Source organism: Galendromus occidentalis, unplaced genomic scaffold (assembly GCF_000255335.2).
Source record: "Galendromus occidentalis unplaced genomic scaffold, Mocc_1.1 scf7180000077516, whole genome shotgun sequence".
NCBI lineage: Eukaryota > Metazoa > Arthropoda > Arachnida > Mesostigmata > Phytoseiidae > Galendromus > Galendromus occidentalis.
In genome coordinates, this window is record NW_003805504.1 from 647,679 (window position 1) to 663,313 (window position 15,635).

The 15,635-nt window shown below is 51.1% G+C and overlaps 1 protein-coding gene across 1 annotated transcript; it reads left to right on the top strand.

Moving 5' to 3' along the window:
- Nucleotides 1-9,182: 9,182 nt before the first annotated feature.
- Nucleotides 9,183-11,500, top strand: LOC100904339 (lysosome membrane protein 2). The gene is made up of 8 exons (XM_003747358.2): nucleotides 9,183-9,314; nucleotides 9,408-9,608; nucleotides 9,736-9,940; nucleotides 10,045-10,447; nucleotides 10,531-10,771; nucleotides 10,875-10,948; nucleotides 11,034-11,085; nucleotides 11,186-11,500. The coding sequence occupies exons 1-8, from the start codon at nucleotides 9,183-9,185 to the stop codon at nucleotides 11,498-11,500; spliced, it is 1,623 nt and encodes a 540-aa protein (XP_003747406.2).
- The last annotated feature ends 4,135 nt before the right edge of the window (nucleotides 11,501-15,635 follow it).

The window sequence follows — 15,635 nt, forward strand, 5'->3', positions numbered from 1 at the left end:
GCTGAGCTCACTTTTCCAGACTGGGTTCTCGCTGGAGCCCTCCTCGCTGATCTTGATTTTGCGCTCCTCGAACGTCCTCCCTTCATTCAAGCAGGGGCCGGCGATCAAACTTTAGAGGTTGTCAGTGACCTCCGAGTCGGAGGCAAGCGTGATATGGCAGGACAACACTCTTCGAAGCTCCAACGATACCTTGCTTCATGGTGCATCCTCAGAATAGACCGCTCTTGAGGTCAGCAAGCTCCTCCATTTACTCAATGCATCTCGATTCTCGGCTGTCAGACAGAGATTCCATCTTCGCCGCCGGTCTCAGACTCGGCCTGCCCCTGATCGACGAAGATCCTTGCCCGGGCGGCGCGACGCTAGATCGCCGAGGCCTGCATCGTCTCAGCTGTAACTCTCTGGGATCCGGCAGACTAGCTCGCCATGGAGCAGTAAATGACCTGCTGTCCCGAGCGCTACAGCAGGCTGGTGTCACAAAGTCCAAAGAGCCCCGAAATCTGTCCCCGAATGACCAGTTGCGCCCGCACGGTATAACCCGCGAGCCATGGTCCCGGGGTCGACGGCTGATTTGGGACATGTCGATTAGAGACGCCTACGCCGCTTGTTATCGAAACGCTAGGGCTGTGGTGGCAAGAGGAGAGGCCGACAAGAAAACCAAGTAAGAGACGTTGCTTGGCGAGTACAATCTTGCTCCGTTCGTGATCGATATCGCGGGAGTCTGGGCAGGAGAGGCTTTGAGACTGTTGAGGGAAATTGGCAAACGTGTAGTCGCCAAGGGGTGGGGGAACAAACGTTCGATGTCGTTCATCAGTCAGCGCATTGCGAAAGAGGTTCAGCGCGGCAACGCGAGGATGATCCCGGGCGGACTGCCCCAAAGTGTTGCCCCCAGAGAGCTCACCCTCCTGAGTGGCTGATTATTTGTTAGAACATTCCCTGTTTTCTTCTTGAATTCCCTACAATAAAAAGAAATCCATCCATCCATACGCCGCTGCGTATATTCGTCAACGCATAGCAGTTGAGGTACAGCGCGGAAACGCGAGGATGATCTCAGGGGGTATGCCCCCATGCAACGCCCCCAGGGAAATCAATTCCCTGAGTGGCTAACCAACCATGTAAACTTCCCTTAAACGAATCGAGTCTCTGAATAAATGGAATGTTATCCATCCATCCATCCATCCATCCATCCATCCATCCATCCATCCATCCATCCACCCATCCATACACCTCGAATAAAGCGCTTAGAGTGCGCAGTTTGTCCGTTTTTTTTCTCTGATTCCTGCGTGGAGCGCTCCCACGCCACGTGACATAAATGCCATCATACCTTCCGATGGACCCAGTTGCCAACCGCACGAGATCGGCGACTAAGGCTAAGGCTGCATCTCGAATTGCCGAACATGTTTCGAGTTCTCTGCCCCATGATGAGAATACGTCAATTCTCCAAACTCCTGATCTTCAACCCACATGAAGGCGAGGAGGGGGGCAATTTCGACACCGATTATGATCCTCAACAGGAGATGACCCGTCAACAATATTCGAACGGGGGAGTGCGAAGATCCAAAGAGACACCGGCACAACGTACACAACGACTGGGAGCTCAAGCTGCACGGCAAGCAAAGCTCAGAGCTACGTCTCGCGAACGAAGGCAAACCAGTCCCTCTGACGTAACTACCCTATCCGAGCGAACACGACACACGCCTCAGAACTCCCATGAACACCGCGCCAGCGTAGATATAAGTTCCGGAGAAGCTTGAAGCTTCCGATGAGATAGTACAACATCTGAACGCACGCTAGGTCTGTGCGCCTGAAGCTCTACATCGAATTCACGGCTACGACCTCCGGGAAAGGTCCCATTATGGTCGAATTCCCCGAAGGTCGCTTTGATCGAAAATATCCGTACTCATTGATATCCGTACTCTCCGCAAATTGGAGAGCATGGGCAAATTGGATGACTTTTTCTCCATTTCCGAAAATCACCGGCGTTCCAAGCGCACATTGTATCCCAAAGTACGAGTCCGTACGGATATTGTAAATAACTTTTATGCCTGGAGGTTGTCTAGACACCTGGGCTATCACTACCCTTGAAATAAAGGATACTGTTGCGGATTCACCGGGTTTTCCCTAGACCTCAGACTATGAGTATAGAGAAGGAGAACACTCGTCTTACGTCGCCAACGGCTAACTACGGAATGAATTCATTATTGACCAGTGGGAGCGTCTGCACGCCGTCTGTATCTCACATTCATAAAAGGGGTCATTGGTGGCGCGGAACGCTTTCCGCATACCGTTACAGTTTTCATTCATTATCCTCATTCATTCCGCGCGCGGAACGGCGGGAAATCTTGGCACAACTTCTTGCTTCAAGTCGGTGAAGGAACCTCGAACGACTCCGAGGGCAGAACCCCACTTCTGCATGATATCCACTCGGATAATGATATTGTGGATGAGATTTACGAGAAGACGTTCAGTCCGCAAACCCTTCTCCGACTGCCCGAGATGTAAATCTTGACCCTCAAAAATGTTGATGTAGAAGTTCTGAATAGAAAAGTCATGAAGCGCCTTTTCGCCGGGAGTGCCACCTCTCATCACCGGAGCCATCATCATGTTGTGACGCAATCTCGATGTTTCGAACCGTTTTCGCAACGGAACAAGGCTCAATATCGTAGGGATCGGTGACTTCGTCCTCAAGTGTATCTTCGTCAATGGTGGGAGGAAAGGTCAGCTTGCGATGATTCCTCGAATAGACAAATATTGCGACTCCACCTCCCCTTTCCGGTTGAAGCGTCGCCGATTCCCCGTTCGAATAGCTCTCGCGATGATCGTCAACAAGAGCCAAGGCCAGACTTTCTCCTCGGCTGGCCTGTACTTGCCTACGGAGCCTTTCAGTCCTGGCCTTTCAGTCCACAATCCCTTCTCCGAATGAGATGGAAGTCTATTCCGATCGCGGCGCAGTGCTCAACGTCGTCTATCGGAACATTTTCACGAGCTGAATTCGCTCATGTCGTCCAATAAACATATCCCTCCTCCGCTTAGGTGCATCTACAATACATTCGAATCTCCGAAATCCCGCAATGGATCGTGCTTCGAGAGCAATGCTACGCGAGCTCTCATTTCCGACTTCTACAATCGACGACGTACCTCACTACCGTCGAAATGGAAGACAATCACTCCCGACGGTCTAATACCTCCGTTGGTGCTGGCTGTGCCTTTACTTCAAAGTAGCTTTCTTAACATCTTGCGCTCCACCCTTTAACAAGAAAATATTGGATTCACAACGCTTATGCCGCGATGAGAGCGATGTTTCCAAAGTTTATTCAACCTCCTATTGCTGCTCCCATTCTCCGCAGCCTTCCTGCTTATCTTCCTGCACCTTTTCTGCGCCTCCTCCTGCACCTCACCCTGGGCTTTCTCTCGAACCTCCGACAACACCTCCTCCGGTTCCTTCCCCTCCTGCACCTCTCCCTGGGCCTCCTCTTGAACTACCAACAGCACCTCCTCTGGTTCCTTCTCCTCCTGCTCGTCCCTCTGTTCTCTTTCCTCCGCCGCCATCTGGATTTCCGGGAGCGATAGCTTCGAGTCCTCTGAGGCGCTGCACAGTTCAACCGGACTCCGAAGAAAAACCAAACCTGTGCAAAACACACAAGTCTGGCATTTCTTGATGTTCCTCCATACATCGTAATAGAAGATCTCTCCAGAGAACCGACCATCTTCTTCCAACAAGTCGATCGCGCCGAGCACAAGCCTACGACCCCGCGCCGAGTTCCCCCTTGACTGCAACTGCATTAGCATCCATGTTCACGGGCACTATCGAGATTCACTTCACGGGCTCAGAGTGCATTCCGCCTCCAGCGATGCTGGCATTGACGAACGAAATTTCCGAAGTCATGATGGCACCACAAAATTAGAATCCAACTATGATTTGCGAAGCAGACCTCTCAACGCCGAATGATATGCATTTTTTTTCGGCAGCCTCTTATACATCCACCGAAGGCGTCATAGACACATTCAAAGAAAGTAATGCGCAAATGCTCTGATTGGTGATCGAAAGGCTCCCGGATATCCCGCAACAACGGAAAGTTTTCATGGGAAGTATTCCGAACACATTCGTATCTCTCATCAGCTCATCAATCTTCAATCTTACTCAATTTGGCCGCTGCAAGACACCTACTCGCGAGTGAAAACAGCGAATCATCGAAGATCGGCGAGTCATGGATGGTGAGCGAACGTTCTCACTTAAGTTCTCATATCAAATCCTCGATCAGGATGAAGACCTCATCCATATCCAAACCCAAACTATTTTCCGATTTTTAGAGCCCTGGCGCCGACGGAAGCTCCCCCACACTACCGCATCGAGCTGTTCTCGAAATCTTATATCGGCGTCCGGCTTCTGAAGAGCATCTCGCTTTCATGTGCAACAAGTAACAATGTCTGTTGGCGCGCCATGTTTCGAGTAGAAATAGAGTCTGTTCTTGAGTGTAGAGGGCGCTTATGTAGCAGACGATGGAGAATGAAAACAGAGAGCGGGACATTCAGAGTCTGGTGGCGGCAGATGACAGATCGTCTCCGTGAGTCAGCTGAATAAAAGAGCCGTGGATGGAGTCACAGAACCCTCCGACTACTCTGTGTTCAGTAGCCTGGAGCGAGAGCAGAAGAGCTTCTCACATTGCAGCGGTTCATTCGAAGCTACCCGTCAAGGAATTGCGAGAACGAGTGACGCAGTGGAGGGTTCGCACTCCGCCTTCCAGCGGAGGCTGGGTTCGAGCAACCCGACTTTCTATAGATTGATCGAGCGACTTAAGCTTGAACAAGGAATGATGGAATTCGGCGTGGACAATACAGCAGCTCGAGGGAATCACACGGCTCCCGAACGTGTTTACAGAGATAGACAGCGACGTCTGAACGAGTTGGTGAAATCTTATGAAAATCATGACAGCATCGAAAACCTAACGGCGGTTGCACAGAATATCAGATTTTAATCGACGCTCATTTGCTTGAATAAACATGTTAATCTAGACTCCGAATGCGCGCTTTCGAGAATGCTCCTCCGATTCATCTGAGGAGTCGGCTCCGGGTTTATCGGCAGAGGGTTTCTGGAATATGGGAACCCATAGTGTCAGATCGAGGGACGGCGTATGCTTCATTATCTCAGGTTCAGGGTTGGGGACGTCATTGTGGTGAGCCGATTGCCGATACAGACTGGTCAGCCAACTAAGTTACAGCCGAAGTTTCGTGGGCCAATGGTCATCTCAGAGGTACTCCCGAACGATACTTATAGACTCATTCAGTGGAGCAAGAAACAATACGTGTGCACAGCTCAAAAGAAACCGGCGAATTTGGAGAGTTCTGAGAGGTTCGCGTTGCTGTCCACTCCAGAAACAGTAAGAGAGTCAACGAGGATGGAGTCTGAAATCGGAGAATCGAGCCGAGAAGAGACATCATCGAGTTTCCAACGATGGAGGGAGCCGGGACCGATGTTGAGAGAGTCGTCGAGGTCATCAGCGCGTCGACGGATGGTGCAGCGGAAACGACGGAGAAGTCGGCAGAGGAGAAAAGAGAGACTGTTCTCACAGTGTCGAAGAGAACAACAACAGAGGGAGCGGCGAAAGAAGGCACCGTGGAGAAGGTTAGAGAGGCTGTAGCAGGTGCCGATGTAGGTAAGCAAGCGCCGAGAAGTAGTCAGGATAAGAATGTAATACGGAATCTCAATCTTGGGAAGCCTAGAGCGGGCAATTATGTAGGGAAGAATTCGGAATGGGATTCGAGGACGACTGTCTGTGGGTAGGTGGCCGAGGGGTTGGTTGGTGGCACGCAGTTGAATTTGACGGACTGAGGGGATTGGTATGTAAGAGGGCAAGGGAAATCGGGATCGTGGGATTCCGCCATGATAACGATCTCTTGCAACCACGCGACAGTGAAGGACGGTCGCACGTGCTTAGCAACTATGAGTGGACCGTCCTATCATCTTTTCGCGAGCGAGCTGAACAACCTACAGCGGAGTGTTCCGGGAGCCGGTGTATCCCGGGGTTATGCCGATGCCGATTGATCCGGGATTTCAGCCGGAATGCTATCCGGAGGCGATCATCGAGGGGGTCGGCCGGATACGCGCAGACTGGTGTTACCACAAGCGCTGCTCGAGACTGTTGGCCGCTAAGCGGGGAGTGCCCGAAGTACAAGCGGACGGGTGGGCGAGCCAGCCGGGAGATCGTCTCGGCGGAGGAGCGGGTTGCGGCTGCTGGGGATGCGCTGCGGTACTGGATGCCGGCCGATATACCCTCCGATGATGAGGATGACATCGACGGAGCGATCGAAGACGTGGGGCTGCTGCAGAAGCCGAAGTCGTCGTGGAGGCCGCTGTTGGTAAACCCGCCGCCGCCGCCGCCGCTGAGGAGTCCGCTGCAGAACCGGCCGTAGCTGTGGAGGAACCCGTTGCAGGCGCTAGAGCGCCTGCATTCGAGCCTGGTTGTCTCAATTATTGTGCCTCGAGGGGACACAGCCGAAGATTCTGCCCGCACCCCGACACCCCAGCCTGCTACCTTTGCCGGCTGTTGGGACATTTTCGAGAACAGTGTCCAAGTCGTGGTGTGTGGCTGCTGTTGTCCGGAAGATTGACGAATTGGGAGCGATCTTTGGAGAAGCGCAAACGCGTACGGGACGGGACCGCTTGCATGCAAATTGTGGAGCGTCTGATGAGCGAGAGACCAACGCGAGCGTCCTTGTCAATAAATCTGTATGCGGGACTGACCAACCAAGCGAGCGAATTGTCTTGTTAATGAGAGACATGTAGCGATTTTAGTGTTAGCTTCCCAGGAGGAAAGCACAGATAGCGTGGCCGAATGTAACAATGTCTGTTGGCGCGCCATCTTTCGAATAGAAAAAATAGAGTCTGTTCCTGAGTGTAGAGGGCGCTTAGGTAGCAGACGATGGAGAATGAAAACAGAGAGCGGGACATTCGAAGTATGATGGCGGTAGATGACAGATGACAGATCGTCATCGTGTGTCAGCTGAATAGAAGAGCCGTGGTTGAAGTCACAGAACGCTCCGACTACTCTATGTTCAGTAGCCTAGAGCGAGAGCAGAAGAGCTTCTCACACATGGAAATCCGCGCGCTCACGCGTGGTACGCAGAACCCGTATGCTACGCTTTCGCGACTACATCGATTGGGATTACAAGGGCTCAGGCGAGTCTCGAGCCCTCGACGTCTTCGTTGTATACATTAGTCTGCGGAGACCCGTACAATACACTCACAGAGTGCTCAAACTCATTCGACGCGCTTACGCCCTTACATGAAGAACCTGATTGGCAAACTGTCATGACCCACGCCTCGAGACAGTCGATTACTTCGACACGTAAATAAAATGAAAAACCATCTGCACAGCTGTCCCCGGTACGCTCGTGAATCGTAGGAGACCGCAACCATCTTCACATCCCCCAATATACATATATTTAGGTAAACGAAGAAAGTATATATCTATATATCTATATACCCCCCGGTTCCGGTTGCAGAGAATGCTCAAAATCGAATCAGTATCAATAGAAATGTGTGCGCCAGCAGCGCGCCGATCCAGCGTTGGGCGCCCGGGGGGCGCGCCAAACGCTGGTTCATAATAATCATGTACTATGAGGAGTTACATTCTTAAATTGTACCTATTTTAAAGGGCGGTCTCTCACGAAGAGAGTCGGAGAGCTCGTCGGAACTACATAGATGTTTAGCGGATTAAGTTTGTATGTAGAAGGAGGGTTGTTTTCCTTGCTCCTCACAGAACACCCAGAATATCAGTAAAGGATGAAAGTGTAAGATAACCAATGATATTCTGTCTTCCTCATTTGGGGTCTAACTTGCTGAAAGGTGCCCTTCCCATGGCGCTCGACGCGATCACAACTAGAGAGCGTCGACACCACGGGCGAACTTCAGTCAGACTCCATTGCGCTAAGAAGCTCCGGTGTGAAATAATGTGAAAGCAATCCATTAGCGAGGATATGTCCAAGAAGCGGACTGAATACAACACCCCGGCGATCCGCTGCAATAAGACCCGCGTCGGCTGCTCGCGATCATCGAGCTGATGCTGGCTCATAGCTAGCTCGGAGTCTCCGCCACGCGAATGCAGATCGCGATGATGGGACAGAGAGCTAGCGGGTGCTGGGCAACCGAAAGAATGCACGAGTCGGTTGCATTTCAGGCGGACTCCGAGGCGACCCTAAACTTTTCGCTCGTCCGTGTGCAGAGCACCCATTCGGCTCATCGGAGAGACCCGAATCTTAATGATGCGACCCCTCTCATCTTTTTTCGCGGAGCTTCGACAAGACCTTGAGATATCAGCGGGGAGGGACCAACACTCCGTGTACCTCCCGGACTAAAATGCGCTGTTATTGGGAGCGTCAGCTGACGGCTCAGGAGCATGACATGGCATTCGAACGTATGGAGAAAGGGACGGAGGAACTCAGAAGGACCGCTGACAAATATATGTAACCAATGATCCTTGCCTAATCCTCAAATACTTGGGGAATGTCAGCAACCTGAACGCGGGGCCAGCGATCGAATCCCCCGCCCCCGCTTGCCATCATCGGAAGGGGCCCGACTGCTGAAACTTCCAATGTTCAAGACGGACCTGTATATTGGACCGATTTTCTGAACGGACGTGGATATTCGGTGGAGCCGAGAGATTCTATTTCCGGCTCTCTGGCACAACGAATTAGCGTATACTTAGCTCGCATTCGGCTATTTTTTGACTGCTAGATAGAGTTGAGGGTGAGTCTGATGGTATTATTCCCGATCCGGAGCTTCTCGCGAATCATTCACTTGGGGCTCTATTTGCCAAGATCAGGCGGTCGTTCCCAATGCCGAATCGGAGGAGTATGGGTCGGATCCGGAACTCCCGGTCGACAGACTCTCCGACTATTATCGGCTCAGGTCAGAAGCGGAAATCGTGAGGAGGTGTGCGATTGGCACCCGCCGTTCTTTAGTTGGGGATTGTCTTCGATGGTGGGCTTATTAGGCGTCCTGAGTCCGGACCCCTCGCGGAAAGAGTTCAGATACAACCTTCAGATTGAGAGATCTGGGGTGAGAGAGGTCAACCGGAAAGCCGAATCGAATACTGTGATTCATTTTCCAGACCTAGACTTCGTTCTGCATCCGGAGTGTTCTTTTTTTCTTCGTCGGGACGCCCGTGAATTCTCCTGGCTCCGGGATGACGCGATTGTGGCTCCGTTGTAATGCATTTCTGGCATTTGTGCTGAGTGCATCTATAGCAGTTCTCGCAGCGGGGATCCTCGGCTATACAGTGCTTATTCCCCAATTTGTGGGCTCCAATCTGAGACAGGTAAGGCTTTAGCGACTTTTCCGCTGGAGCTCCGATGCCAACGGAATGTGGATAGCGGTCCTGTTCTAGAATTAATTGGATTCTTCGCTCCAGAAAATGCGCCTGATCCGCGAGAACGAGGCTCTCGAGAGATGGGCGAACTACTCTGACCCCGTATATCTATCAGTACATCTGTTCAATATAACGAACATCGAAGAGTTCAGGGATGGGGGACCTCCCAGAGTTCAGGAGATCGGACCTTATGTCTACCTGGAGAAACGAACGAAACGGGTTGATTACATGGATGAGAATGTGGTGAGTATCTTCCACGAGATCTGTTTCGGACTCCGGCGATATTCGATGACGAGCTTCCGCTTGAGCTGAACGGCCGATCTCTGGATCGTCGGATCGATTCGCGCACTCAGAGGCTTTCCTATTCCAGATTTCCTACTCCGAATACAAGTCTTATCGATTCCTGCGAGAATTTTCGTCTGGTGATCCGAAGGAAGATATTGTTCACGCGCTCAATGTTCCGCTGGTTTCCGTCGCTGACTTTATTGAGAAAACCATTCCTAACTTCCCGTGGTTGGAGCCAGTTTTCCAAAGTGTTCTCCATGCACTAACGTACAAGCATGACGAAGACATCGGTGAGTTCCATCAGCTCGCTCCGAAATAGCGCCTATATGGAGCAGGATATCGACATCATAAAGAGGAGTTGACGAGTTATAGACAAGATTATTCTCCTTCTCAGTGGTACGTCGCACCGTGGATGAGATGCTTTTTTCCGGATACGATACCCCGTTCGTTGTCGAGGCTGTGAAGCTGGCGAAGAAAGCGCTGCCTTCGCTAGAATTTGACTCGCACGATCGTTTCGGACTCCTGCTGAACAAGAATGGATCGATCTCAGACCAGTACACTGTAGGCACGGGCGCTGGAGATTTGCCTTTCACGAAAATAATCGAATGGAATGGTAAAACGGAACTGTCCTACTGGGGGAGCGATCATTGCAATCAGATCAATGGCACCGACGGCTCCCAGTTCCCGCCTCTCATGGACAAGGGGAACACACTGCAAATTTTCTCGGCCGAGTTATGCCGCTCCATCCACTTGGAGCATGAATCCGATACAGAAGTCAAGGGCATCGAAACGCAACGGTGAGAAGAGCTGTACCTCCGACGGATCTCCTTCCCACATGGACCCATTCGCACCTCATGCATTGATGATTATTCCTCCGCAGATACACAGTGCCGGCAGCCCTGTACTCGAACGCCGAAGAGGTGGAATCGAACGTTTGCTACTGCGAGTCTCCCGACAAATGTGATCTGAGCGGAATAATGAATATCAGCAAATGCCGCAAGGGTTTGCCTTTGATGATGTCGGCTCCTCACTTCTACATGGGTGAACCGAAACTATCCCAAGATATAATAGGCCTGAAACCCACGAAAGAAAAACATGAGACTTTCCTCGAAATCTCTTCGGTGAGCGATTCCAGTACAGGAAATTGATCATGGCGGTTCACTCGGCATGTTCCGTGGTTATTGAAGTATTAGTCAGTCATAAAATCGGCCTCTCGCTCTGCAGATGACCGGACTCGTGCTGCGAGCTGCGAAGCGATTGCAGATCAACATTGAAGTCAAGCCCAGTCTTTACGTGCCGTAAGTAATTTCAGAGTCCGCTCTTGAATAACCCGCAGACTTGCATGCCTGGAGGATGAACTCAGTATTCTTCATCACGTTTCAGGACTCTGGAAAATGTCACCGCAAGAATAGTTCCAGTTGCGTGGATCGAGGAGGTGAGTCTCAATCTCTTCTCACACCCTGCGACCTGAAACGGGTTCGATTGTTCACAGCGTTCGAAATCAGGGGGAATTCTATGGTCATCTTTCATTTCAGCGCATGGAGGCAACGGTTTCGTTCACGGGCTTACTGAAAGAGAAATTGGTTCGTCCACGGAATTCCGCCATCGCTGTGTGCTCTCTCGCTGTCTTGATTGGCGGTCTCTCCACAGTGATTGTGATTGTCGTCTCTTGCATCAGAGACGCTAAATACTTCAAATCTTTCGATCTCACAGCCATCAGCGTCGATGACGATCGGGGAGCTCCCGAGAATACAGGGGCAGGGACTACGCGAGAAAATCTTGAAAAAGCGACCCTCTCCCTAAAAAACGGCTTCGAAACTATAGCTGTCACGACGAGAAACGGGACTTGACGGAGATACGGTTCAAATCACCTCTGTGATTATAGTTATAATAATAATAATAATAATATATTATTTGGGCTGAAATCTCTCACGACCGAAGAATATAGAGGGCTCTGCGACCATGGTCCACTGTGTGATTTCTTTTGAGCTGTTCAGCGAGGACGGAACCTTCATCTGCCTCTTCAGGTCGGATGCAGACTGTCCCGATGTCATATATGTATGCTTAAGAGCTACGAGAAGCAAAATAATGCCTATCACGTATGACTGTTTTTTGATTCTGGATGGGCTCGCACCCGATTCAGGAACCGAGAGTGTAAATATCCCGCTTTCTCGCGCGAATTAAAATGTTCCTCTATGGAGAGGAAATGGAACGCTTAGATGAGGTAGATGATATCATGGGGGCGAAGGGGCCATGCCCCCCCAAAAAAAAATCCTGTGCGCGCCCCTGAAGCTCATCCGTGTGTGGCTCGAGGTATATTTAGCCTGTGGACCAGCGAGCGAGAGAGTTTCCGTCGTAGAACTTCATCACATGTTCCGGTCGAGCATTCTCGATGCCCATCTTATTAAACCATCTGATGACAAGAAATCTCCTCCGACCTCACTAGTGGAGGGAAGAAACGCCAAGAAGATAGCGAGAACAGGTCCTATATTCAAACGGAGGAATCCAGGGAGGGAGTAATCGAATCTCATTGGAGGATCAGGATATACATATATATATACATACGTCAAACGAAAAACGGAATAAGCCAACCATCAGGGTCAGAGGGTTTTGCTTCGAGTTGCTAGGGATGATACGTACGACGCAGAGGGATAGCGAGCCACTTCCACCAAGATTTCAAGTCAGAGTGTCACCAATCACAGTAGTCAGAGCCCGTCGGGACTATGAGTAACATTTGGAACGCAGTGAAGGTGAAGTCCCAGGTGAAAGCGATGAACGCGCATAACGATTTCCAGCTAAGCGAACTCCCGAAACCAGCAAACAAACCCCGTGGACTCCTCACGAGAACTCGACTCCCGGTCATGGAGGGTTTGAAGAAATCATTTTGCATCCTCAAAACACGGATGAATTTCCTGTAGCCGCTAGATACCGAATCTGCTGCGTTGATAAGAATCAAGAACTGTAGGAGGTATTGTGAATCTTCGAAGAGAACGTACACGATATTCTCCGTGCATGGAAAGTTACCCGTGACCGATGGAAAGGCGTTGGACAGCAGAGCGAAGCTTAGAACGTGGATCATTGTCAAGGGCAGCCACAAAACTTCATTGAGATATTCACAGTCTGACTCAATGCGGCTGCAGGCAGATATAACGCTTCCTGACGAGCAGAGCTGAACGTACTTCCCCATCCGTTGGGCGGTTTCTCCCATGAGTCGAGCGACTTCCAGGTTCAAGACCAGAGTCAGGATGCTGATGACTACGCAGCCTACCCTTGACACCGCAACTAGGCATCAGGGACTCTGGGAGGACGCGAAATTCCACTTTATGGGGTCGAATTTCGCGAGAAGAATCGAAAGGGTCACGGCCGCAGCAAGGCTCAACATGATTAGAGCTGTGTACACTCCGGAAGATGATGATATCGAGGTTGATCGCCGCTGAATTCTGTGAGAGATACGCCACACATACAGAACGAGACTGTTCAAGATGAGAAAAATGCGATAATATACGCTCAGTTTCGTTGTCCAAAGCGCTCCCGAAATCCTCAGCAGCACGAGGATGAAACCGGGCAGCGAAAGTAGATGTAGCAGGATAACCGCGGCTCGAACGAACTTGGACCACGTGGATTTATCGTCTGACAATCCGAGTATGAGCAAGATTCCATCGAAGGTATCCATGGTTTCAGCGTCTCGAACATGAATCTCGACCCCGATCCTGACTGAGGACTCAGTCGAGCAACGATTCTGTGGAACTCGGAATCTTTCACGGAGACACCATCGCCGGCGAGAGCAATCTCTTGATGAGCTTCGGTTCTCATCGCGGAGCAGTCGATAGATTATCTGCCCCCGACGCGGGTGGCGAGGCAATAGTTCTCAAACATCCATCCACCTCCGAATCCATCTTCGAGAATTGACTGGCAGACTTCGATGCCGTGGATTACGATTCGCGGCGGACTCATCGATTTGATTCGTTCACTTTGAAACATCGGGAGATGTCAGCGGATCCTTCTCGTGAGCTCGCTCTCTCGAGAGTCTGCCATGATAGGAGTACCCTCGAATCGATGAAGACTACAACAAATCTCCGGAGGCTTCGCAGTTGGCGGAAGACACGATGATTTGGAAACTCGATTCTGGACAAGCTGCAGTGCGTTGAATTTTCCTCCTGGAGCGTCGGCAGCTCCTCGCGAACGCTACGCTAGCTGGAGGGAGAAGAGGAAAGCTTCTATCGCGCTGTAAATCGTATAGTTCGACTGGGATCTGACGTAAATCAATCCTCCGTTCCGACGGGGACTTGGCTGTGGACGGTGGCGAAATGGTCGCGGTATAAGTCGCACCACGATCAAAGGCTCCGTCTGTGATGTTTTGAGCAACTCGCAATAGTCTGAATGGAGCTCCGATCACCACCGAATGGTCGATATTCTCGTTGATGACTTTTAATACGAGACGAGTGATTCTACCGAGTGGAACGCCAAGTTCTTCGTCCGAAACATATTGGCGACAAGTGCCATCGTGATGAGTTTCGGCATTAAGGGAAGCCTTGAGAGGAAGTTTCCCCCCTCCGCTCTTGGAATTGACTCTCGAATCAGAGGGTATGATCGCACAGATTAGTCTTCATGATTTCGCATCTGTTGTCTGGTTCGAGTCTCGGCGCACAGGAATCCGTGGTGAGGGAAGTTGACTCCGGCGACGTGATCAAAAAGAAGCTTGTCTTCGCCAATGAACTCGAAAACACGCAATAGGTTTAATTTCATGGTCTCCCAACTGTTCCAGAGACAGCTGACCGCTTCTCGCGGTCACGCTCCCACCGGCAGAGGAATTAATCAGCTAATGAATTAGAAGGGAATACGAAACTTCCCCGACGAAAGCCCGCTAACTTGGTGGGAGTCCATCCGGCATACCATAATGACGATGGCGCATACAAGCGATTCACCCAGCCCTCGAGGGGATACAAGCGTCGCCTACCGATAATTTACACATGATTCTCATGGCAGAGGAGGGCTCTCACTATCGGAATCACCGTCGTCGTCAAACTGGTCCTCATGGTCATCTTCTTCGTCATGTCGAGGCTTTCCGCGATCACAGGGTGCCCTCAAATCTTTCCAGGGTGGTTCTCGGTCTTCTCGTGGCATAGGCTTCTGCTCCCTCTCACACAACGGAGGGGGATTTCCAGAAAGTGGCGGCTCGTTCAACCTAAGCGGTAGATCCTGGGACTTCAGCGTCTTCGCCAGACCAATGAGCTCCGGGGAAGGATGTCCGAATCTGGGTCCAAGAGGATGTTCGTAAGGTCTTTTCGTTGGTAGTTGGGGAGGACATCTCATGAGAGCTGAATTCAAAGGCATGAGGCTTTTCATCGGATTGACATGATCCCTCAATCGCAGGTCGCGCTCAATCATCTCCATCCGGTGCTCGAGCTCCGCCATCCTTTTGGCGTGAATTCTCTCGCGGTCCAGTTTCACGAAAGGATTCCAGGGGGACGAGTTCACAGCTTCCTTCACCTACGGCGTGAATGGATAATATGATGATGACGATCATGACGAGAATCTCGCGAAGCTCTAGGTTCTTATTCGATTATCCTCGCTAGTGATCGTATGAGAAGGAAACATACGTCAGAACTGGATCCACTGCCATCTCTGGCTCTCATGACTCTGGTCAGGTCCTCGGCCAACTCAACGAGCTTTCGTCTCTGGGGGAGAGGGGGTTTCACGAATTTCTGCCGACCTTGGAAAAATGGCGAAATGCAATTCTCCTCCGACATCGAGACTCTGATTTTGACGAGATTCTTGCGCTGCTGTTCTTTCCGGCGGGCTCTCTGGCGTCGGCTATCTCTGGAATGCAATCGAGAGTCCCATGTATTCGAGCCGACTTCTGAAGGAGATGCGGACGCTCACCCTGTCGGGAAGTTACTCGCGAAAACACAAAAAAGAACCCACTTCAAGATAGACTTCGGTGGTCTCTCAGCCTTTCTGCGCTTTTCAGAACCGGGTTCGGTC

What these genes read in the sequence shown, in the direction of transcription:
- LOC100904339 (XM_003747358.2), top strand. Translation starts at nt 9,183, where the DNA reads ATGACGCGATTGTGGCTCCGTTGTAATGCATTTCTGGCATTTGTGCTG. An exon ending in ATTACATGGATGAGAATGTG is followed by an intron (nt 9,609 to 9,735) that starts GTGAGTATCTTC and finishes TTCCTATTCCAG; the next exon opens with ATTTCCTACTCCGAATACAA. An exon ending in CAGTTGCGTGGATCGAGGAG is followed by an intron (nt 11,086 to 11,185) that starts GTGAGTCTCAAT and finishes CTTTCATTTCAG; the next exon opens with CGCATGGAGGCAACGGTTTC.